Source organism: Oryctolagus cuniculus, chromosome 11 (genome assembly GCF_964237555.1).
Source record: "Oryctolagus cuniculus chromosome 11, mOryCun1.1, whole genome shotgun sequence".
NCBI lineage: Eukaryota > Metazoa > Chordata > Mammalia > Lagomorpha > Leporidae > Oryctolagus > Oryctolagus cuniculus.
This window is the reverse complement of record NC_091442.1, coordinates 120622685-120645569: the sequence shown is the minus strand read 5'-3', so window position 1 is coordinate 120645569 and position 22885 is coordinate 120622685. Positions and strand designations below refer to the sequence as shown.

The 22885-nt window shown below is 64.5% G+C and overlaps 1 protein-coding gene across 3 annotated transcripts in view; it reads right to left on the bottom strand.

Moving 5' to 3' along the window:
• Positions 1 to 19113, bottom strand: part of LOC127485310 (uncharacterized) — a 40404-nt gene extending 21291 nt beyond the window's left edge. Inside the window, exons 1-3 of one of the 3 annotated variants that reach the window (XM_070053043.1) lie at positions 6996 to 19113; positions 2613 to 2705; positions 386 to 469 (exon numbers count right to left, since the gene is read on the bottom strand). In XM_070053043.1, the coding sequence (XP_069909144.1) occupies positions 386 to 469; positions 2613 to 2705; positions 6996 to 7118 (300 nt within the window). In that variant the 5' untranslated portion in view covers positions 7119 to 19113. Of the gene's footprint in view, positions 1 to 385; positions 470 to 2612; positions 2706 to 4627 lie in introns of all 3 variants that reach the window. The other 2 variants (XM_070053044.1, XM_070053045.1) reach the window with 2 other exon arrangements.
• Between the last annotated feature and the right edge of the window lie 3772 nt (positions 19114 to 22885).

Here is a 22885-nt window from a genome sequence, read left to right as displayed (position 1 = left end):
GGGGCTGGGACCGGGGCCGGTCACCCAGCATAGCGCAGCAGGCTCAGGGCCAGCACAGGCGACCTCTGCAAAGGCCCCGCACTCCCTGTGCTCTCCTGGGCACTCCGTCCCTGTCCCCACTTCCAGGAGGGGAGGGAAGGCCCCACGGGGCTGCGGGCAGGTAGGCAAGGCTGGGGTGACACCAGCACGCAGCCAGCCGGGGGCCCTTGGCCGGCTCCCTTTCTGGGCAGAGCGCCTCACACCTGCCAGGAGCGCGTGCACCCCGGAGACTGGACAGGGCAGCCTGCTGTCGAGGTCCCTTTCTCTGCAAAGCTGTCCGCTCCCAGGCCATTTCTGACCCCAGCGGGCCCCACCTCACCCTGGCCCAGGGCAAGGACGCAGCTACCTGGGCTCTCAGGTCCTGGGGACGGGGCTCCAAGTGCACGCCAGACTCCGACTGGCTCAGGGGTGCGCTGGTCATGGCCGCCTCCTGCAAGACACGGGGACAGAGGAGTCAACTGGGCAGCTCCAGCGGCTCGGGGTCCCCTCCCTCCACCTGACCCACCGCTCACCGCTCACCGCAGCCACGGCAGAGGCCTGGGAGCCCAGAGGGGAAGAATTCCATCCGAAAACCGACTGCGAGCAAAGCCCAGACTGTGGCCCCCCTGATTGCCCCCCACAGACCCTGCCCAGCCCAGCCCCGCCCCGCCCAACGTCCAGGGCCTGCAAAGGAAGGGGAGACTGGGCTCCTCCGGCCGCCCGCCCTGGCAGAGCAGGGTCACTGTCACAGGAGCGTCCCCTGCTCCAGGCCGCCTCGCCTCCCAGGGGCCAGCTCCGCTACGGAAGACCTTCCATTACAGGGAGCTCTCCAGGGTTGGGGCCTCCCCGGCTCTCGCAGCAGGCGGGAGGCCCTGGCCTTGGCTGCCTGAGGTCTGCACTGCCCCCCCCCCCCCCGACTCCGGCCTGTGTCTCTGGCACCCAGGATAAGGGGACGCGCTGCCCCACCCTGCTCTTGGAGCAGCATCCGCTATCTAGGCCTTCAAAGGTGCAAACAGGACGTCGGGCTTTTCCCAAGTGGTGAGTAGAGCAGTCGGGGCGCACCAGGACTGAGTCCACGAGGACACCAGGACCGGGAGCCCGCACTCGGCCCCTGCAACGCCAAGGTCGCCCCTTCCCCTCCCACTCTGCACGCCGCCCAGACCCCGTGACCTGAGGATCAAGGCAACTCCCTCCTAACTAAGGGTCACCCCGGCCACCACAAATCAGGGGGTACCACTTTCCTCTCGGCTGTACCCCCAGCCTCCCTGAGCACTCGTAGGGCCCCAGGGGCTGGAGGACCCTGCCGGCGGCCACCAGCACCCATATCTGCATCCAGAGGGCCGCAAGTGGCCCCAGAGAAGCTGGAGGTGATGGAGCCGAGGTCGGCCCCGGCCTGGCCACTGTCCCTCCTCGGGCCTCCTGGTCTCCGGCGGGTTGCTGCCCTGACTTGCAGGACAGGGACCGGGTGCGGGGGAGGGCCCCTCGTGGCCCTCGCCTTGGATGGCCGCACTCCCTGCTCGCCGCTGCCACCCCTACCTGAGGGCCCTGCAGGGTTGGCCGGCTGCAGCCTGCAGACACCCCTAGCGCTCTGGCTGGGGAAGCCCACGCGGCCCCTCACCAGCCACCCGGGCCCGGAGCATCACCCAGGCTCTCCCCTGCAGCCGACGGAGCAGCAGCTCGGGGCCTGCCTGGGACATCAGCCTGGCTGGGGTGGGTGGCAGAGGGCCCATTGCCCAGCACCTGGAGGGCACTGCTGGGGACAGTGCACCCCAGCTCCCACAGCCCCAGCAGTGAGGCCCCTCTTCTGTCAGCAGCCTGCATCGATCGTCACTGACGTCGGAAACCAGGCGTGCAGGCACAGTGGGCGAGAGGCTGAGCTGGACACGTGGGCCCCAGCGGGGGGGGGGGGGGTGGCAGGGCTTCTCCCCCAGCCACATCCATGGCAGGCACAGGGAGCTCCGGCCGCAGGGACACTGGCTCTGGGGGCCTCACTGTATCCCTCAGACACAGAGCCTTTGAGATGCGACAGGGCCCACGGGAGCCTCCCCGAGCTGCCCCCTTGAAGCCAGCATCCCCGGGCGTGGTCACCCCACCTGGGCCGTCTTGGCGGCTCAAGGACCGTGGAGGCTGTGCCGACTACCTGAAAAGCACAGGGCTGAGCCAGAGGCCCTGGCAGAGCCAATCCTGGGTCCTCCCTGACCCTGCCCACGAGCACCCAGGGTGCATCTGCAGGGCCCAGAGGGGCCGCTGGTGCCCAGCTCGGGTGGACAAGCCCTGAACCTTCCTGGGCCTCCGTCTCCTCATCTACAAACGGGGCAGGTGCACAAACCAGGGCTGTGCCCGCCGCTCGGCTCTTCCAGCACAGTGGTTCCACTGGGCCCATGGCGGCTGGTGTGCTGACATCGAGTGGCAGAGCCGTCACCCTGTGACAGCAGAGGCTGTTGGGCACCCTGGCCTCTCTCAGTCCCAGCTCAGATCTTAACAGCGGCCGCGGACACCTGCTGGGTGAACCTGATGGCAGGGGTAAAGCAGCAAGCGCCCAGCACACACAGCAGGACCTCCCGCCAGGCAGCCACCCACATCCTGCGAGTTACCACGTTGCTTCCAGAAAAGCCCCACGCACGGCCGTCCACGCAGCCACCCGGAGCTCGCTGCTGGGCCGGCGCTGTCCCGAGCCACGTCGGCATCTGCAACGGCAGGGTAACAAGGCCTGGTCACAGAGCAGTCAGGAAAGGAGTCCTGTTTCCAGACAGCGACTCTAGATGTGCCCGCAGCCAGGGTGGGCTGGGCCTCGGGCAGCGGCGGCACCACGATCAGCAGCCGCACTGGGTGTGGAGCACGCAGTCCCCATGCGCTCCAGGGCCCCCCCCCCCCCCAGGGCCTCTGCACCTTCCCAGCCACCACGACAGGCACCGATGGGCGGCCCCGGCCACTCAGGGAGCAGATTTGGGGTCTGGGGGAGGACAGATGGGGTGACCCGGGCAGGTCAATTCCCTCGGGCCAGATGGATTTTGTTTTCTGATTTCCATTCCATCGCAAGATTTTGGGAAATGGAGAAAAAAGAAAACCAGTAACAAGCACCCAGGACACTGTGCCACACCCAGCTCCTGGCGAGACGTGGCTTCCGGGGGTTCCCACACCCGACGACCCCAGCACGCCCCGCACGACAGCCCACGAGTAGCCACCTGGCCTCGTCGGCATGGCCACTTAACCCAGCGTCCACCCCAGGAGGAAGGGCCGAGCTTCCAGACTCCCCCGTGTCGCAGGCACCAGGTCGGCGCCCCAGCTTTGTGCACCAGCCTCTCCTCCGGCCCCCACAGCAGACACCAGAGCCTGGGCGCCAAGTCTGTCCCCTCAGCTCCCCCCGGGCTCACTGTGACAGGCCATGTGGCAGATGAGGGCCAGAGTGAGCCGGGGCCCGGGGGCTGGGGGTCGGTGGCCTTAACCAAGCTGCCACAAGCCCATTTCAGGTGCCAGGTCCCCAGCAGGACAGTGTGCGTACCAGACCCCGCGACGGGCACCACAGCAAGAGGAGGGCTTCCATGCCTGCGATGGAACCGAGGGAGGGGCTGGCGGGCCAGGGGCTGGGCTGGCAGGAACCACCCACTGCGAGGAGGGCAGGCAGTCTGTGAGGGCTGCCTGGAGGAAGAGGACCCTGGGCCATGCAGGAGATGTGCAAACCGAAAGTGTCAGATTAACTTAACAGAACAAGCTGCCGTGCACCACGGGTCCCTGCCTGTTGGCACCACGGCATTCCCTGTCCACCGAGACAGCGGCCACCGCCGCCCCAGCCCTGCCCCGGACCCCTCTGGGGCCAGAGGGGAAGGCCCAGTTTTAGGACAGCAGCTGAGCCTTCCGGAGCACGGCTCCTCGCCTCTGAGACAGGGCTGGCAGCAGGCTGGGGCTCTGTGCGGTCACCCCAGGTCAACAGGCGTCAGATCCCGGCCCCTCACTGCGCTGCCTCCTGCCCAGGAGACAAGGTGGAGCTGGGGGCTGGGCAGCACCACCGGCCACACTGCTTCTGCCACCTCGGGTCCCCAGGGTGCAGAGACTGCGAGGAGGGGGGGCACCTCGATCACGCCGCCTCACCCCCAGGTCCCTTCACACCCTGCGTCACCCCAGGCCCCCCGATTCCCACCCCAGCCCGGGTGGGGCTGCAGCCCACTGTTTTGCTTCCTTTTCCTGAGACGCAGTGCCAGTGCCCAGCCCAAGGGTCACTCCTGCCCCAGGATGGGTTGGTGAGCCCGGGGGGCTGGCGCAGATCAGGAGTGGGCAGAGGAGGAGACCCCAGCCCCCGGGCCCCCCAAGTGCAGCGCCTGGAGCCTCCAGCAGCTATGCAGGTGTGCCTGGGCAGGGTCTGCCGGTCGCTGCCTCGCTCACGGCCAGCACGCTGGACAGCTGTCTCCTGCCTTTACCCAGCAGACCCCTCCCCTCACAGCCCTGGAGGTCAAGGTACCACCCCACAGAGCGGGGCTCAAGCAGGCGGCCCCCCTGTCCCGAGGCTCTGCTGCAGGGAACACAACCCTGCTGCGGTTCAGAAGAGCCAGTGCCCGCGACGGGACCAGCCAGGCCCAGCGCCACCGACCCCATCTCCTGGGGAGCTTCCCACCTCCGCCAGCTCCAGGGACATGGCTGGGCTGAGACCTCCATGCTGCCGGCGGCCACAGGGGGACCAGCCCTGGGCAGGCGAGCTGGTGCACCCAGCGGCTTCCCCGTCTCCCTGGGGGTGAGCGGCTGGGGCTTTTGCTCCTTTGAAAGCTGGGTCTCGTTTTCCGCCCACACGTCTGACCGGGGGTCCGACTCAGCCTCCACGCAGGTCACTGGTGCCAGGGCTCTCGGCCGAGCCAGGCCTTACGTGCTGAGCGTCTGTGGCCCCAGGCTGGCTCTCAGCCTCTATCTCCAGTCAAATCCCACAGCTCTGTCCCTTAAAAAAAAAAAAGAAAGAAAGAAAGAAAGAAACACTAAAAATAAACAACAGCCCAGCCCTGAGAGCCCAGAGGCACTGGCGCTACTGTGGTTTCATTCTTTGTCTTTCATTTTTGGCACAGCGTCACCTCCCCTGGTACAGACGGGTAAACTGAGGCTCCCAGAGAGGAAGGGGCTCATTTAAGGCCCGAGAGGCCCCTGACCCAGATCCGGGGCTCAGTCCAGGACGCCAGCCCAAGGCCAAGGGCAGCCACAGCTGGGTGGGGACTGGTCACGAGGACGGCAAACCCGGGCTCCCAAAGAGGCCGACGGGCGCTCAGCAAATGTGGGAAGACACCCCCGGGGGGAAGCCGTGGGCTTCAGGGGCAGGGCCAGGGAGAGCAGGCTGGCTCTGCCGGAAGCCAGTCTGGGGGACAAACGCAGCAGGAGCCCCCCCCAGCCGGGTTTCCATGGGGACGGGGACAGAGGCGGAGCTCTGGCGGGGCTGCTGTAGCAGATGTGCTCGGAACAGGGCTGGCGTGGGGTGGCGCCTGGGACGTGGCAGGCCCCAGGGCTGGCGTGGGGTGGCGCCTGGGACGTGGCAGGCCCCAGGGCTGGACTCGGAGCCCCGCGGCCACGGCCCTGGCAGTCGGCTTTGGAAAGAGCCCAGGGCTGCAGGGCCACCACCTCCAGGGCACCTCCTGGATTCCTCAGATGCTCCAAGCTGACGGCCTGTTTGTTCCTCGCCCAGCGGGCCCACAGCGTGCTGCCCACCCACTGCTGCCTTTCCAAGGGTGCCCACACCTGCCGATGACACCAAGACTGTCTCACAGTGAGGCCACCTTGCCTGGGAGCTGGGGACAAACCACGGGTCGCAGCCACGGCTCTCCCCTGCCAGCCTGGCGTCCCCCGTGCTCTGCCACTGGATGGCCGCATCCGGGCCCCACAACCTCTCTGCAGGGCGGTGCCCTGGAGGGTGAGGTGAGCCCAGTCTCTGCCACACAAGGGACTAGGGGACAGTGTGCACCGCCCAGAGTGGTGGCAGGGGTCCCACGGAAGGCATTCCTGCCCCCTGCCCTGACACGGCCCCTGCCCAGCCACACAGAGCTGGTCACGGAGCCTGTCCAGGCCTCTCCCTCACAGCTGCACAGAACGAGAGCCCCTCCCTTCCCACTGCCACACAACCCCATCCCAGAGGCGTGGGGCCCATGAGTCTGTCGGGTGCACGGAGCTTCCATGGCCCAAACCAGCAGGCTCCAGGTGCCAGAGACGTGTGTGGCACCCCCTGAGCCAGCGCGATGCCTGCCCAGAACAACTCCTGCTCTCGCTCAGGGCAGGCGAGCCCCAGGCCAGAGGGTCCTCCCAGGGATGGGCCGTGGGCGGCCGTGGCACGGTGGCACTTGCTCAGCCTCTGAGCCGTGGCCGCCACAGCATGGGCCTCAGCGGTGCCTGTCAGCACTCCCGCCGGATGCAGGCACGGAATAGAAAATTAGCCATGAACTCCCACAACCTCACCCAGGCTCTGGTGCTCAGCAGGGACTCCACAGAGATGGGCTCCCCGGCCCCAGGAGCCGAGTCTCGCTCGCAATGTCTGGCTGGCCCTGGGGAGCCCAGCAAGGGATTTCGGCCCCCAGGGGCCCCCAACCGGGCCTGCCCAGCTGGTTCTGCTACCCCTCCCCTGGCAGCCAGACACTGCAGCAGCCACACTTTCCCGCCACAGCCCTTGGCTGAGGCTGTGGCCACCAAGGGGTGGTGGTGGCCTGCTTGGCCCTAGAAGTGTCCGCCTGTAGGTGCCTGGTAGCCCAGCGAGCAGCCGTCTGGGTGTGACTCCATCTCAGGCTGGGGCTGGAGTGGCCAGGACTGAGGCCTGAGACCCTTGGGGGTCAACCCTCCATGCAGAGCCCGAGCAGGTGCTGGCACTGGGCAGCTTACGACGTGCGCACGTGCAGCCACAAAGACGTGAGCGGCGGGCACAGACTTCCAGAGCGACCACCGCAGGGTCACCTGGGCCGGGGTGGGGTGGGAGGAGCGGGGGCTCGGGGTGGGAGGGGTGGGAGGAGTGGGCCACTCACCTGTATCCTCAGCGTGGGCCCGGGTCTCCGGGAGTCAAAAGCAGCAGCACAGTGAAGACGCCCGGGCAGGGTGGGGACAGCGGGATCCCCGGATCCCTCTACCCAGGCCCGGGCCGGAAGCATGGGCACACCCACCCCAGGAATCCTGGGGCAGGGCCAGGAGCCCAGGAAACTGGGCCAGAGGTTTCCTTGCAAACTGGGGCAGCCTGGCTGCCTCCCAAGCACCCCGCTCCCCACCCCGGCTGACCCCTTCTGCAGCCTGCAGTGGCCCCTGCACGGCCTGCCCCAAGCTCAGAAGCCCAGAGGGTCACGTGGTCAGGGGCCGGGGACCCTCACCCAAGGCCCACCCACCCAGACGCCACCCCAGCATCTGGCGGAGTGCTGGGAGACACAGTCACATCCAGTCCCAGGAGGGACCCTGGGCAGAGCTGACCTTGCCTTTTCCAGACGGGGAAACTGAGGCTGGGGTGGACAGCAGCTTCCCCCAAGAGCACAGGCCCCAGTGGAGGAAAAACCACCAACCGGGGTCCACCCAGGCCAGGACCTCCCGAGGCCCAGGCCGAAACCCCAGCTTACAGAGAACCGGGGCCCGGCGGGGCGGACGGCTTCCTGCAGGCGTGCTGGGCCTCTGGGCCTCTGGGCCTCACCAAACCCCCAGGCCCCAGCCCACAGCTGTGCCCACAGACTTGAGGGAAAGCCCGGCCTCGTGGCTGCTTCTCGGAAGAGGCCCACGCATGCTGACCGGCCCACAGCAGGGCTTCCGGGCCGCTCCCTCCCTCGGCCCGCCTTCCTGGATCCCGCTCTGGGCCTGCCTGCGCCGCCATTTCCTGTCCCGGGCCTGGAGGCTCATTCCTACTCCTCCCAGTCTGCAAATGGCCGGCACCCAGAACCTTCTGTCGGCACTAGGAGACGGCAGCGAGCCTGGCCAGGGCCCGGCGTGCACCTGCAGGGAGGCGTGCACCTGCGTGGCCTGTCCACCCGCTCCTACTCTAGCCTGGGGGCACCCTGGGGATCACTCAAGGTTTCCAGGGCCCGTGTGGCAGCTGTGACAAGGGCCAGCTCCACTCACACACCAGCCTGCGTCCCTGGTACCCTGTGCTACCTGGGCACCTGGGCTGGCCAATGTAGGCATTTCCTGCACACACACTCACACCATCCCCATCCACATGGCCAGGTGTGCCCTACGGCACCACTCGCGTCAACGCTACGGCTGGGTGGACCTCGGGGAGCCCCTTGGCCTCTCAGGGTCACTGCCGTCCCTTGTGGAAAGGAGGGTGACCCCCACCCTGTAGGTGTGCTGGGTGCTGGGGAAGGCACTTCATGGATTGGGCGCCAGGAACCCAGCTTCCCAGTATTTGCACGTGGTCCCCATTCGCAGAGAGAGGGGCAGTGCCTGTCCTCGCTCGGCACAGCCAGGAGAGCGCCCGCTGCTCCAGGTAGCCACCCACGGCGTTGGGCAGAGGCTCTCGCTGCGATCACAGTGCCCAGCACCTGGCACCCAGGCCCGTGGTGGGGCTCCCAGGCCAAAGCCAGCAGCGCGGAGCGGTTACGCTTGGCCACAGAAGAGCTACTCACAAGCCCAGTGCCGACCGCCGGGAGAATGTCCCCAGCATCCCCGCGGCTCGCGGACACCTCGGCCACCAGGTGCTCGCTCTCAAGGACGCCACCGCGAGCTTTGCCGGCAACACAGGGTGCGGGGCTCCCGCTCGCAGGCGTTGCCAGCCACGGCGGCAACCTCTGTGGCTGGAAGCGGCAGCGCCGGGATCCAGAACTGAGCACGAGACGCACACGCTGCAAACATCAGGTGCGGGGCTGGTGACGTCATCAGACGAGCAAATTCGCAGAATAAACAGTTATCATCATTGTCCAATTATTGTGGCTGTAAAACGGCTCTGCCCACAGCGTGTTGATCCACACCAATAAATCCGGCACTCTGTTATCTTGGGAGATAATTTTATAGCTTCTGAACGTACCTGCTGACCTGCTGGGTTTTTTTGGGGGGAGGAGGGGGTTGGGGTTTAAATGGACCATCTGACCATCCGAAATTTTATCATCTGGATTTTCATAAAGGCCTCAAGACAACTGCACGGACATCAACACAGAAGTGCTGCAGATTTAACATCTCCCCTCAGAGAACAGGAAGACAGTTCACGGCCCAAAGTCCCACACCCGCGAAGTCTGAGCCGATCTCTGCTCCACTATCCGTGCGGCAAAACAAGCAGGAAAAAAACCGGCCGCTCATGCAGACATTTCAGGCCCTCGCTGTCTTAACAGAGAAGGCCAAAAATCAAATTAAAATTTAACGAAGGTGGGCTCACCCCACAGAACGTTCCGGGGCTGAGCCGGCCACTGACTGAATCTGTTTCCCTACACAAATGCAGCTTGTTTATTGTGACCCCAGTTCTTCGAAATTGTCGACTCCACAATTGAAATATGCTGTGTGTTCCAACAAGCACGCGGCACTGGTAATGACAGACCAGCCCATCTGTGCTGCGAGAATGTATAATTTCAGGCTATAGTGGAATTTATATAGAAGCGAAGATGTGAAAGTGCTTTGCGGGGTACTTTCTTTAAAAAAAAAAAAATGCTGCTGAGGAGTGCTGATACCATGGAGAATGACTGAGTCGCTGCCTGCCTTAAAAAACTGAAAGCAAAATATCCCGCGGCATTGCACTGATCTGGGGGGCCAAGTGCTTGTCCAAGTTTAAAAAAAAATAAATAGAAAAGGAAGACGACAGGGGATCACCTGCAACTCTCCCAGGCGTGGGAGGTGCCTGCCACAGACATCCAAAGCATCGGACCCACCGCATCGCAGTGCAAAAAAATTATTTAGAAGCAAAGTGGTCCTTCACACAGATTAACTGATTTTTCTGTGACTTATCCATAATAAGGAAATTTTACCGTACTCATTCCAGAGTTTAGGATTAAAGGTCTTACCTCCATTAATTATACAAAAAAAAAAAAAAAGAGAGAGAGAGAGAGGAAAGAGGGCAGCTATTAAAAATACAAATTCTTTTTTAAAAACGCTGAACGCCCCTCTCCTCCACCCCGAGTCCTGCCGGCGCCACGTGCCGGACTCCGCTTCTCCCCATTACTTTTGTTTTGCCACCAGCGCGTCACTGGGTGCCGGCTGCACGTCTGGGCGGAAGGCGGCCTGGGCCTGAGCCTGCAGCAGCAGCAGTGTGGCTGTCATAACCACGGCGACGTTTTAATCATCTCTGCCGCCCGTGCCTCTGTCTGCAGCCCCAAATCCTCCCTATCGACTGCGGTCTAATCTCAGAACAAAAGCAGCCGCCGGTTCTCCGCGTGCGAGCACAGCTCCGTGCCCCCGTGCGGCGGCGGCGGCCCCGGCCGGCTGCGCACACCCAGGCCTGCACACATAGCTGAACCGGAAAACAAAGATGCATTTACGTGGGAACGTTCCTCCTAGTGCAATTTAGAACTTTCGGGGCCGGATTTTCCATCTTCCATCCATCAAGACCCCAAACCTGGGAGGCCGGGCGGCGGTGGGGCTCTCTGCGGCCGGGCTCCGTGGCACACACTTTCCGTGGAAACCTCGGCAATTCGGCAGGCCAAGGACTCAGAGGGAAACCCGGGCAGCCGCGAGCCCAGCTCACGGACGACGGACGGCGGCGGCGAGCGGGGGTTTCCAGCCCGGGAGGCCTGCATGTCACGGCTGACAGCTCTGCAGGTGGGAAACCAGGATGGGACCCGGGCGGGGAGGCGGGGGGGCACGGGCAGCTCCTGGGACCCTTCAGAGCCTCCCGAGAGCCTGAGTAGCGGCCAGCGCCCACGTGTACCCCACACACAGCCCCAGTGGGTAGAACCCCCAAGCTTACTAAAGTGCTCAAAATGCAAAGCTGAAACCAACGAGAAAGATTTTTCCCCACACCAAGCTGAGAGCCTAAAAGAGCTTCAATTCCTTTTTTTTTTTTCTTTCAAAAAATAAAATAAAAGTGAGAAAGAACTAGACCCCCAAACTGTGGAAACAGCAGCATGAAACATGCCAAACAAAATAAAAGGGCCTCTGTCTTCAGATGCTAGGTCCTGCTTCCCTGTGCCCGCCGGTCTGCCGGGAAGAGCCGGGGACAACCCCGGCATTTGCCCGCTTGCCACCCGTGAGGCTGCCAAAATGAAAATAACAGCCACCACAGGACCCCCACGATACACCCACGCGAGTGGGCAAGGAAGACGGCCATGGCTACTAATGCTGCCCAGAGCATTCGTTCAGACTCTAACTGAGCACACGGCTACTGCGAAATAATAAACATTCATTTTTATTGTGATTTCTAAAGCCTGTAGCTTTGGGTTTTAAAAATAAATGGGCTTGGCGTCTGCATGTTCCCTGCAGTTTTTGGCAGGGTTCATTTCACTCAAGATGTGCGTGGGGGGTGGGGGGGTCCTGAAATAGAATTTTGAGTTTGGGGTAGCCAATGAGAGCAGGAGACGCACAGGCACACCGGGCACAAGATGGCAGCGCGGAGAGGGAAGGAGGGCACTTACCGGGGGCGACGGAGGACAGAGGGGCTTTCTCTAAAGCCAGGAAGCCAGAGGCACGTCCCCTGGCCCAGCCGGCCACTCTGGTGGGAGAAGAGGGCAGGTTCCACCGGCCACAACCATCCCTGGGTGCCAGCCTCCAGCCAGCAGGCCCTCACGCCTCCTGGTCTCTGGCCGCCTGCCGTCCATCGGTGTCTCGGTCCCCGCCCGGGCCTCGGGCACCCCGGCCCCCTCGGGCAGGACTGCCAGGAGCAGGTGGCGCTGGGGGAAGGCCCCGCTGCCCGCCCGGAGGACGAGGAAAATGCTACTTTTGTCTGCTGCTCTCATCTGGCACTGGCAGCCCGGGGAGGGGGCCAGAGGCAGCCGCTGCGGCTCGGCCCCGCCCACCGGGAGTTTTTGAAAGATGCTCGTGGGTGCTGGGAGGGTGGCAGACGTGGCAGAGGCGGGTGGGCCGGGCCCCCGAACCCACCACCAAAAAAGGAGGGGGCTGGCCGAATGAGAGGAGGGGGAGGAGGAGGAGGAGGACGCCCGAGCGCCTGGCCACTCAGCGCCAGCCCAAGAGGACGCCGGGAGCAGCCGGCCCAGGCGCCAGCAGGCCCTGCTGACGGGCGGGCAGCCCCAGCGCCATGTTGCAGCCGCCCGCCTGCCCAGGCCCTCTGAGGGGCTGGGACTCCTGGCCCCGCTCTCTCCAGTATAGAGGCCGCATTGTTCCCACGTCGGGCAAGCCAGCGGCCAGTACCCGGCTGCTTCCCTGTCGGGGGCTAGGGAGCCCCCACCCCAGCACTCCCTGGAGTTCTTGGGGTGTCCCTGTTCTAATGCCCAAGAAGACTGCTGGTGTCATGGCGGTCAGCCCCGCCACAGGACTGAAGCCGCGTGCAGCCAGCCACGTGCCCCTGGGCAAAGCCGCGCATAACCTCCCCCAGCCTCAGTTTCCCCGATCACACAGAGAAGAGAGAGCGCGGTTCCTGCCGCTCACGGCTGGATGGAAAGCAAGGGGGAGCGGGCACGGCAGCAGCCAGGAGGCGGCCGACAGCTGTGTGGACAGAAGGCCAGCATGGAGTCCAGGCACCTCGGCCCTGCCCCTGTCCCTCAAAAGCCTACAGCTTCACCAAAGCTAGCCACTGCCCCCAGCCTGGGGAGAGGCGGCCACTGCCCCGGAGGTCTGTCGGATGTCCCTGCCCTTCCCAGCAGGCACTGGACAGAATGGGCGTTGGGCCTGGCTCACCCCAGGATCGAAGCCCTGTTCTAAGCCTGGAAGTGTGGGAAGGGGCTCCCCAGGAGGCGGTGCCACCCCCTCCACACATGTCCGGGGCACCCAGGGCCAGCTTCGGCCACAGGGGACGGCATGGAGCGACCGCCACCTGGGCCTGCGCCCGAGGAGGTCCACGCCCCGGCCCCGACTGCTTGGCGACCAGAGCGTGTTAGGGCCTCTCTCCATCCACGGCGCCTAAGTCCAGGCAGGCGGCTTAGGCCCGCCCCAGCCTCGGGCAGGCAGCTCCCGGGCTGCCCGGATTCGCTTTTATTTAAGGCTGCTTCGCGCCTGCTCGGAGATTGCCATGCCGGAGCAGGGGCGGGGTGGGAGTGGGGGGGTAGAGTGAGCGAGGAGGAAGCAGCCCAGGAGGCCTCTGGTCCCCGGCTCTGGTCTCACGCACACGGCCACGTGACCGCTTGCCAGCTGATGCCAGAGACAAAGCAGGTAAGATTCCAATGCCATGCGCCCGACCAGGAATGCCGGGAATTCCACACCAGCAACGGCTGGGCACGGCTGCCAAGAACCTGGCCCCGGAGGAGCGGGGCCTGCCCTGCCCGCTGTCCGCCAGCCACACGGGGGAGACTGCCTGAAACCAGGTGGCCATCTTGGGGCCTGCCTCAACCTGGGGGGAGGCTGCGACCAGCCAGTGGCCACCGCTGGGCCCAGCTGGCCATTAGAGACACGACAGCCCCCACCCCACGGGGCTCAGGACCCCAGCATGTCAGCCGGACAGCACCCCCCAGCAAGAGTGGGCCAGGGAGGACCCCGCACGCCAGGCCTCTCGCGTGTCCCTCCACCCCACGGGCAGGTCTGGGGGTGGGCGACCCACAGGCGATCTGCTAAACATACGGAACGTGGAGCGGCACCACCGCCATTTTATTATAATTTAAAATGTAATTACAAGAGGCTGATTCGAATGTAAATATCTCCCTCCAACACACGGAAGGGGATGCTAAACTTAAGAGGCACAAATCAGCAGGTAAACAATCCAGCCGCACGCTCTTTCTACCACCTGAGACCCCAGAATTAGGGAACGCAGCTCCCAGCGCAACCCAGCCCTGCAGCCACGAGCAGAGGCACCTGGGAAGGCACTGTGCTCTAACCTTGACGGACATTCTCCTGATGCTTAAAAAAAGAAAGTCCTTGGCCGTTTTACTTTGCACCACACACACACACTTTAGAAGCACAACCACCCGTGTTTACGACACCACTGTGGCCTTTGCGGGTCTCCTCCCCACTGGCATGGGTCGAGCCGCATACCCCAGACCCCTGCCCACACCGAGTCCCAAGCTGCCTGGGGAAGACCCGACTCCAGCCAGAAGCGTCCCTTGCAGAACTGGACAGAGACAGCACCAACACCAGGTGACACAGGGAACAGAACCTGTGTGCCAGAGGATGGCCACCCCGCGCCACTGTGGCCTTTGCCAAGGTCCCGTTAGTTCCACACCCAGCCAGGGCCTCAGATGCTGTCCACACACGCCCAAAAGGGGGGCTCCCTTGGCAGCGTCCCGGGGGGCAGGTCATGGAAAAGACAAAACGGGCCACACCTAAGAGCTTCCGGCATTAGAAGATGTGACAGCAGTTTTGAAAAAAATGAAACCTCAGTTTTGAAATCACAGTCAACAAAGCCTTGTGGGTGCTGAGCAGGCATGTTAGAGAGGGACCCTCTTCTCTCCCCCGACGGGGACCACCCGGCCCTCCCGGGAATCTTCCCGCGACACAGGCAGGCGGGCCGGGCTGCTCTGGCACCATCGCTGCGGCAGAGCAGGGACCAGGCGGTACGGCCGGTGTGGAGGCCTCGGGCCAAAATGCAGCCTAGTCTAATCACTCAGAAAATGCTCACCAGGCGCTAACTCCGCAGCGGGTTTGTCCCAGGTCCCTGAGACCCCCCTGCAGCGGGGCAGGGTGCTCGTGGGCCCCGGTGTGGTTTGGCCAAGTCAGGTCAGAGCCTCCCATAAGCCACAGGCCACCGCCAAGTTCATCTGAGAACAGGACTTCGGGGGCAGACAAGACTGGAAAACCACAAACACAGGCCCAACTGTCTCCTCCCAGGGCCTCCCTCCCGCAGTCCCCATATCCTCACTCCCATCGCGACCCAGTGGCAGACAAAGGCCCACCAGGCCGGGCCCGGAACCTGGCTACCTTTCCAGGATTGGTCACCGCGCCTCTGCCAGCCTCGGGAAAGAAACTGCAGAACAAACTTGTGAAAGTTTAAACTCCGCTCAACAGGGAGAGCCGGCGGTCCTACCACAGTTCCCTGGAGCCATGCACGGGTCAGGGACTCTTTTCTCCTCTTCTGTAAATCTCTGTCCCGGCTCTCAGTTCACGGCCCGTGGCAACCACGTCCTTGAGGCTGCACTGACCGGCCTGGCCGACCGGACGCCGGTCAGCCCTGGAAACAAATATTTCACACAAAAGACCCATGGCCGCTGCGCCGCCGTGCCCCCCCCCCCCCGGCTCTGCAGCGCCAGAGAGCGTGGCCACTGCCGTGGGCTTCTGTCTCATTGCAGCAAGACGCTGTGAGGAAGCGTGGCCGCTCTGGGCCTGTGGAAAGCAGCGGTCAGCCGCTGGGCCAGCGCGCAGGTGCACACCTCAGGGGCTGACCCAGGGAGGGGAGCCTCCCAGGGGACTGCGGGCTCATCTCCTGTAGCCAGAAGGTACATCCACTTGGGGACGCTTGCGCCAGGTCCCCAGGACAAGGCACACGCTGGCTTTGCAAGCTCCCTGGCAAACACCACCCTACCACCTGTGGGGCAGAGGCAAGTGTCCTGGTGCTCTCTGTGAAAAGCAACACTGCCTCTGTGTTACCTGGACTATAGCGTGACACAAGGGGACACCACAAACAGCGGCCCACGGCAACAGCCGCGGGGCCTGTGACCATCAGCCACAAGGAACGTTCCCTGACTGCCATTCTCAGTCCCTCTTCAGAGCTGGGAGAGGACACGGGAGCTGCCCCAGGGTCACGTGGGCAGCCCTGGGGGGCTCCAGCTCCACGGGCCTGCCCGCTGAGACTTCAGCAAGACTAAGCCCCCTTCTCCCCAAACACGCCAATGCACCCTCAGCACCCAGCCTGGGCAGCACAGACAGAGCACGCTGGTGCTCCGATGTCTCCCGTGTGGCTTCCCAAAGCCTGTCCTGCACTAGAGGCAAAGTCCTCCCCGTCCTGCCGGGGCCCCGTCCATGCTGGGCTGGGAGCTGGAGCGAGAGAGGTAGGGTGGACAGCCAGGCTTCCCGGCCAGGGGCAGGCCGCAGGGACGGAGGGTCCTGGGCCTCTGCCGGTCCTGCCCGGCAATGCCAACTGCCAGCCGGCACCTGTTCAGGAGACACCAGGCCCAGCTATGGCAGAGGGGACAGGGCTCATCACCACAGACTCCACCCCTGGCCCCACCAGCACCAGACCCAGGAGGGTCTCAGCAAGGCCATGGCTTAAAACAAAAACCAAGACAGAACAACGGGGCTCCTGCCGCCAGCCCACCCCACGGTCCCCTCGCCCCGGCTCCCCGCTTACCACCTTCCTTCCATTCAATCCAGCAGTGACCAGAAACGGACAGGCAACACTTTCACTTTCACAGCCGCCTCCTTTGTGTCTTCAAGAGCAAACAGTGCTGGCCTGGGATGTCCCAACGCGGCAAGTCGTCTCCAGTGGGACCCCGAGTCTCTGTGTGCACCGAGCCGGCTCAAAAGGACAGGGACAAAGACAGGACAGGGCCCAGGTCCTCAGGCCGGGCCCTCGCACCCTTTGTTGCAGCAGGGGGGACCCTGGGAGCTCATGACGACCTCGCCGGTGGCCCCGGGGCTGCCTCTGGGGATGCTCCATCTTTCCTGCTCGTGCCCCAGCCTAACCCGTGGGCCTGGGGAGAAAGAGAGACGGTGCCCCTGGTTTTGGGGTCTGTTTTAGTTCAGGAAGACACCAGACAGCCCTGGCAGGACCCCACACCGTTGTGCCCGTGCAGCGCTGTGTCCGCCAGGGGAGGCATCTCCGGCATTCAGCAGGCGAGGCCCCGCTGGAGCTCGGCGCCACAGACTAACCTCGCTCCTGCCAACGCCACGCCAGGCGGCAGCTCCCGGCTGCAGCGGCACGCCTTCCACAGCTGCACCCCGATTCCGCGCTCACCTCGCAACGTCCCACCCCAGGATTCACGCCTGTCGGCAGAGCCGACAGCCAAGGCGAACTCGGCAGCACCAGAGCCGAACCCTACCGGAGCGGTCTCCTGGGTCTCTGGGTCCCTAGAACTGGCGAGGGGACGGGGGCTGGGCAGCCAAGGAGAGGGGACCGGGAGGCCCAGGCCTCGTGCGCATCCCGGGGAAACGAGGCCCCGAGTGCCAGCTCACGATGCCGGCTGTTACGGAAACGGCCCCTCGCCCCACTATTTTGTGGCGAGCACGGGCAGCGGGGCTGTCCCTAAGTAGAGGCACAGGCTACCCGCACCTGTGGCACCAACGCCTTCAACAGCACGGTGGAGGGTTTCATTTTAACCGAACGCAGGGACATGCACCTACAAACCCACCCACATCTGCAAGCCTCACTTAGGGGGAACCGAAGAACTGAAATAAGACGACGCCGTGCCCAGGGCGTCTGGAGCCCCAGCTCCAAAGAGTTACCTTCAAACCCTGTAACGCGGGCGAACGCACTCCTCCACCCCTCCGGCAGCCCCAGAATCTGCAGGGCCGCTGGCGGGACCTGTATGTGAGCCACCTACGAAGGAGCGCCGGTGACAAAAAGTTAGGAGTTGCTCTCCGATGGACGCCACCAGAGACAAGGGCTGCCACGCGAGGGCCTGCCGGCAGCAGCGCCGCTGGGCCCAGGGGTGCCCAGCATTGCCCGAAACGTGGCTCTGTGAAAACCCCCAGCCAGCATAGGGAAAGGGAAAAAAAGCAGCAAGGGCTGAATTTTTCACGAACGGTGGCGGCTTCCCACGGCCCCTTCCAAAGGCGCCCACCTCAGAAACATGCTTGCTGCTGCTGCTCCTGGGGCGGCTGACCCATTGTTGAAGACGCCCCTGGAGCTGGTTCCATCGCTCGCGCTCGCCGAGCCCCCACACCCCACCCCGGGCACAGCCTGCCCACCTGGGACCCGCGGCTCAGCGAACATTTCGCAGATCCCGAGTTCCACGTTCGGGCCCGCCGGGGCGCTCCCGCAGGCCGGCGCGGCTCGGGGTTCCAGAGCGAGCACTTCGGGGGTCCCCTCGCCGCCGCCGGAACACTCGCTGAGTAGCCAAAGTAAGAAACGCACTTACCGCCCTGCCGGGTCGCCCCGAACGCCGTCGCGCGGGTCCGCAGCTGCCGTTGCTGGAGCAGCGCGCCCGGCCGCGGTCGGCGCTGCGCGCGGGGCCCCGGCCCTCGGTGCGCCCTCCGGCCCGTGTCCACGGCCGCGCGAGCTCCTGCAACTCTTCGCAGGGCGCGACGCTCCGGGCCGGCCCAGGCCCCGCGGCCCCCGCGCCGCGCCGCGAGCCGCTTCTCTCCTCCGGGCTCCGCTTCCCCGTACGAGCGGCCCCGCCGCGCCCAGGAGTGGTCCCCAGGACCCGGCCACCGCGTCCGCCACCGGCGCCGCCGGGGACCTTTGTCCCGGACGAAAACGAAAGCGCGCCGGCCCGGGGGCGCCCACGCCCTGCTGCGGAGGGCCCGGCCGGCGCGCCCCGCGACTTTCTCCAAGTTCACGTGCATCTCGCGGCGGGCGCCGCGGGCCCCAACTCGCAGAGCCGGGCCGTCGGGCGGGCGCGGGGACGGCTGGCCGCGCGGGCCCGGGGCACAATGGGCGCCGCCGGGCGGGCGAGGGGGACGGCGAGGGCCCGGCCGACCCGCGCGGCCGCTCGTCTGGCGCTGCCCGGGCGCCGAATGCGGCGGCGGCTTGGCACAGACGCGCCGCGCGCCCGGTGCATGCTAATGGCCGGCGGCCGCGCCATGAATTATTCAGCAGCGGCGCGGAGAGGGCGAGCGCTGCGCCCAGGGCGGCCCGGGGCCGTGCGTCCCCCGCCGCCGCGAAGCCGCCGCGGCGACTTCCCAAACTTTCCCGGGTCGGCACCGAGGATGCGGCCCCCGCGGCGCCGCCGTCCCCGCCCGAGCGCGCCGGCCGCGCTTCCCCCGTTGCCGCCTATTTTATGTCTTTTGTCTCGGAGTTGGCACCTGTCCCAGAGAGCGCGTTTCCCTGCCCACCCCTTCGCCGCCGGATCGGGGCGGGGGAGGGGGTACGCGGGACTCGGGGAGGAGGGGACCGAGGAAGCCAGGCTCCGCCGGGCCCCGCAGCCCCGGGGAGACCGCCCGGGGGCGGCGGCCGTGCCCGCGCGCCCGGGCACTCCCGTTCCGCGGGGAGGTCAGGGCTGCCGACGCGCCCGGAATACCAAAGAAGCCGTGCCCGCTGCGGGTGAGGACCGGGCGCCGCCCCTCCCGGGCTCCCCCTCCGCACCCCCCGCCCGGGGCCGGCGCGCTCGGGCTGGGCGGGCGGCGCGAGCAGCGGATTCGCCGCCCGGGCCCCGCGCCTCGCCCCGCAGCCCCGCGTGCGCGTCCCCGCGGGCTCGCCGCCCCGGGCGCTCGCCGCCCGCGCGCACCCGCCCCGCGGCCCCGCCCGCCCTCGCGGGGCAGGGGCACTCCGTCGCGGGACCCACTGGCCTTGCGCTCCGCGCCCCCGGGCCCCGCGCGACCGAGGGAGGCGGCGGGCAGGCGGGAGCCCCTGGCCCGGCCCGCCCCCGCCGCCCTGGCACCGGGGCGCGCTCGGCGACTGCGCTCCAAGGCGCCGGCTGCCATGATTGCGGGCAGCGGGACGCGCGCGCGCGTTCGGGCCGGGCTCGGGGACCCGAGGCCGCACGACAGCCCCCGGCCTGCTCGCAGCCTTTTGCCCGTAGCCCCGTACACGCTGCGGAGGGCCCGCCTGGGTCACGGGCTCATCTCCAAGGGGGGCCGGTGTGCGCCGCGGAGCTGCAGCCGAGGCCCGGGACAGCGCTCCGGGCAGACGGTGGCAGTGGGCTCTCCCCGCCAAGGCCGGGAGCGCGCACGGGCGGCCCAGGGGCGGCTTCCCGGACACCGCGGGCCCGGTGGAGCGAGGGGCGCGGTGCCCAGTGCGGCGGGGGGCGGGGTCGGGCGCGCGAGCCCTGGAGGGCCGGAGGGCGGCTCGCAGTGCCAGGAGACGTAAGGGGTGCGCGCAAGGTGCTGGCGGAGTTGAGGGGGCGCCCGCGGTGCCCGGGGAGGCGCGGGGTGGGCAGGGGCATGGTGCCCGGGCTCCTTTTTCCCCGTGGAAGCGGCTTCCTGCCTCCCCGAAGCGGGGCGCAGGGGCTGAGGGGGGAAGTGCAAGGCCGCAGCGTTGCTCTGCCGGAGCGGCACGGCGACATTGCTGGCCCCCGGGCCACACGGAGCCTCCTCTGGCCTCTTGGGCAACGGCAGGGCTCCAGGATCTGGACACGGGCTAGAATGCCAGGGAGGCCTCGGCGGCTTCCCCCGCCGGCTCCGCAGGGCCCCCCCGGAGGTCTCCAAGCGGCAGGGGAACCAGTCCGGGCCTCGCGCTCCAGAACGGCCGCAGACTCGGGGCCAGTGGGCACGGACCCCTCCTGCGGCCCGGGCCACGCGCTGGCTCACAGCCACGTGGACCTGGCTGCCCCTGACCCCCTGCCGTGGCCCACTAGGGGCCAGAACCCGGGAGAAGCAGGCCCCGGGCCCCATCCACCGCCGCTCTGCCCCCCTCCCGCGGGGTTTGGCATTCTAACCAGTGTCCCTTGACGTCACATCTCGCCATTTCTGTCAACCAATCCGAACTTGCCCGTTGTCATAAAAATATATATACTTTTTATGCCATTGGTAAATTCAAAAGTTCCTCGTGGGCCCTGCTTCCCAGGAACTGGGTTCCACACCACCCGAGACTGCCCAGGAGAGGGACCGGGCAGCTCTGCCAGGGCCTCGGCAGCCCACTGCCCAGCCCTCTGAGGCTCCTGGGCCACCATGCCCTTGACCTTGGACTGTGCCTGACACCCCGCACACACATCACTGCCGACGCCCCACAGACACACAGTCTGGGGGGAGGGAGGGGAAAATCCAGGGGCTGTTTCAAAACCTTCCGTTCCTATGGGAAGCTGTGAAGTCTTACTGGAGCCTCTTTTTCTAGGATAGCTTTCTTCTCTTCCTCCCTCCCTCCCTCCCTGCCTTCCTTCCTTTCTCCCTTCTCTTTTTCTATCAAAAAGCTCGGTTTTAGGCGATGGAGTAGAAATGTCTTCCAGTTCATGGTTTCCCGAGTCCTGGCCAACTTTCACTTTCCCCGGCGGCTGGCCCTGGGCAGAGCCGGCCGGGCAGGCTTGATTTCACAACCCGTAGGTTTCCCTCTTCTCCTGGGGGCCGTCTGGGGTGACCTCCAGGTCTCATCAAGGGCTGTGGGCCCCAGCGGGGAGCCCCTGCGCCCGCCTCTGTAGAAAAGCACTTGGCTTTCTCTGCTGCAGGAGCCGAGGAGCCGGGAGGTGACGAGGGAGACGCCCTGCCCTGCCCGCTGTAGCCTTTGTGAATCCCGGCCCCGTCTGGGAGCATGGGCCACAAGCACATGCCCCCCCCCCAGGGGGGGTCCGAGCTGAGCTGTCCCCTCGCATGACCAGAGTCCCCCTGGCCACACCAAGGCAGGTCTCGGGCACTACCTCCTTGGCAAACTGCCCCCTCAGCCGGTGCTGGCCACGGTGTCCAGCTCCTGTAGATGTTTTCGAGAGCGTCTGTGGTTTAGCAAGTTTAGGGAGTCCCAAAGAACAGAGGTCTCACGGATGGGCTCATGGCAGAGACGGAATCATCCTAAGCCCCAGGTCCTTTTAATACCGAGTCTTGTTTTTCCAAAATAATGAGCAAGCCCGTAACGGCCAAACGGGGACTCTGAACAAAAATCTACGGCCACTGTGCTCACGGAAACCTGCTCTCAAGTGCAAGTTCTAGAAACGCTGCATGCTTTGAGGATACATTCATGCACACACACACACACACACACACACACACACACACACACAAAAACAGAAGAAAAGACTGCATCCAACAACCACACTGTAATCTATTTATAATCACTTTCCTAAACACCATAAATATTACAACCAATGTGATATATATTTTGTGATTAAATGGGTGGATTAAAACATTGAATTTAAAAAGCCACAAAGAAAAAGAGATTATCTTCCATTATGCCACTTCCAACTTTTGTTCCATTGGCACAAATACAAATTTGACAACTATATCATTACCGAACGCAGTGACTAAATGCCAGGATATTAGCTTTGTAATTTCCACCTGAAATCATTGTATAATCATACTGGCTTGCTAACCTTTTGATCAGCTGATTTTTTTTTTCTGGCTTTCACACAATAATGAGTTAATTTAATGCCTTCCCCCACCCCTCTCAATTTTTATTTGATAAAACAAAAAATTGGGTGAGTCAGAGCGGTACTCAAGAACACACTTTTTTTTTAGTTCCCCCCTGTACTTGGCAGAGATTTGCATGTAATTTGGTTGCGCATTCAAAAACCAAATCCTGCTTTATTCAGAGAAAAATAGCAGCGCTCAGGTAATTCTCCTGCGTGTTCTTTGGTTGGAGTGGCTTTGGGCTTTGCCTGCTTACCATCATATTTACCCAAAATAAATAACACTGTTAAAAGTGCGCTCAGATTATCCCAAGGAGACCGGGACCACGTGCACGGCTGGAGAGCACTTGATTCAGAGTTGCCTGCAGAAAGGCTCGTCTGGCTCTGTCCCTTCGGGCTGCAGCCACGCTTGGGGTCAGATGTTTGAAAATAAATCCTCACAAGGCTGTTGCTGCAGCAGGATGTTTAGAGTATCGGCCTTATACAGTTATTTTTTCCTGATTTCTTCCAAGATCTGCCCAATGGGAACGCAGCCGGCCACTTCCTGCTGCCCCCGCCCCAGTGCTGGCTTCCCGGGCTCAAGCCTGTGGCTCCCAGGCCAGCCTCAGCGGGCAGTGGGGTGCGTGCGGTCGGTGGCCCATCTCCCTGCAGAGGGACACTGAGTAATTTGAAATTGTGGGGGTCCCAGGCCACAGGAGGCTTTAGTACAGAGCACAGGTGATTTAATTAGGGCCGAGTAGGAAGGAAAAGCTACGTTTTCACTATGGCGCCCGGGGAACAAGGCTGTGTGTGAGGCTGGCCCTGGCGCCGCTCCTCGCCCCGGTGCCCTGCGG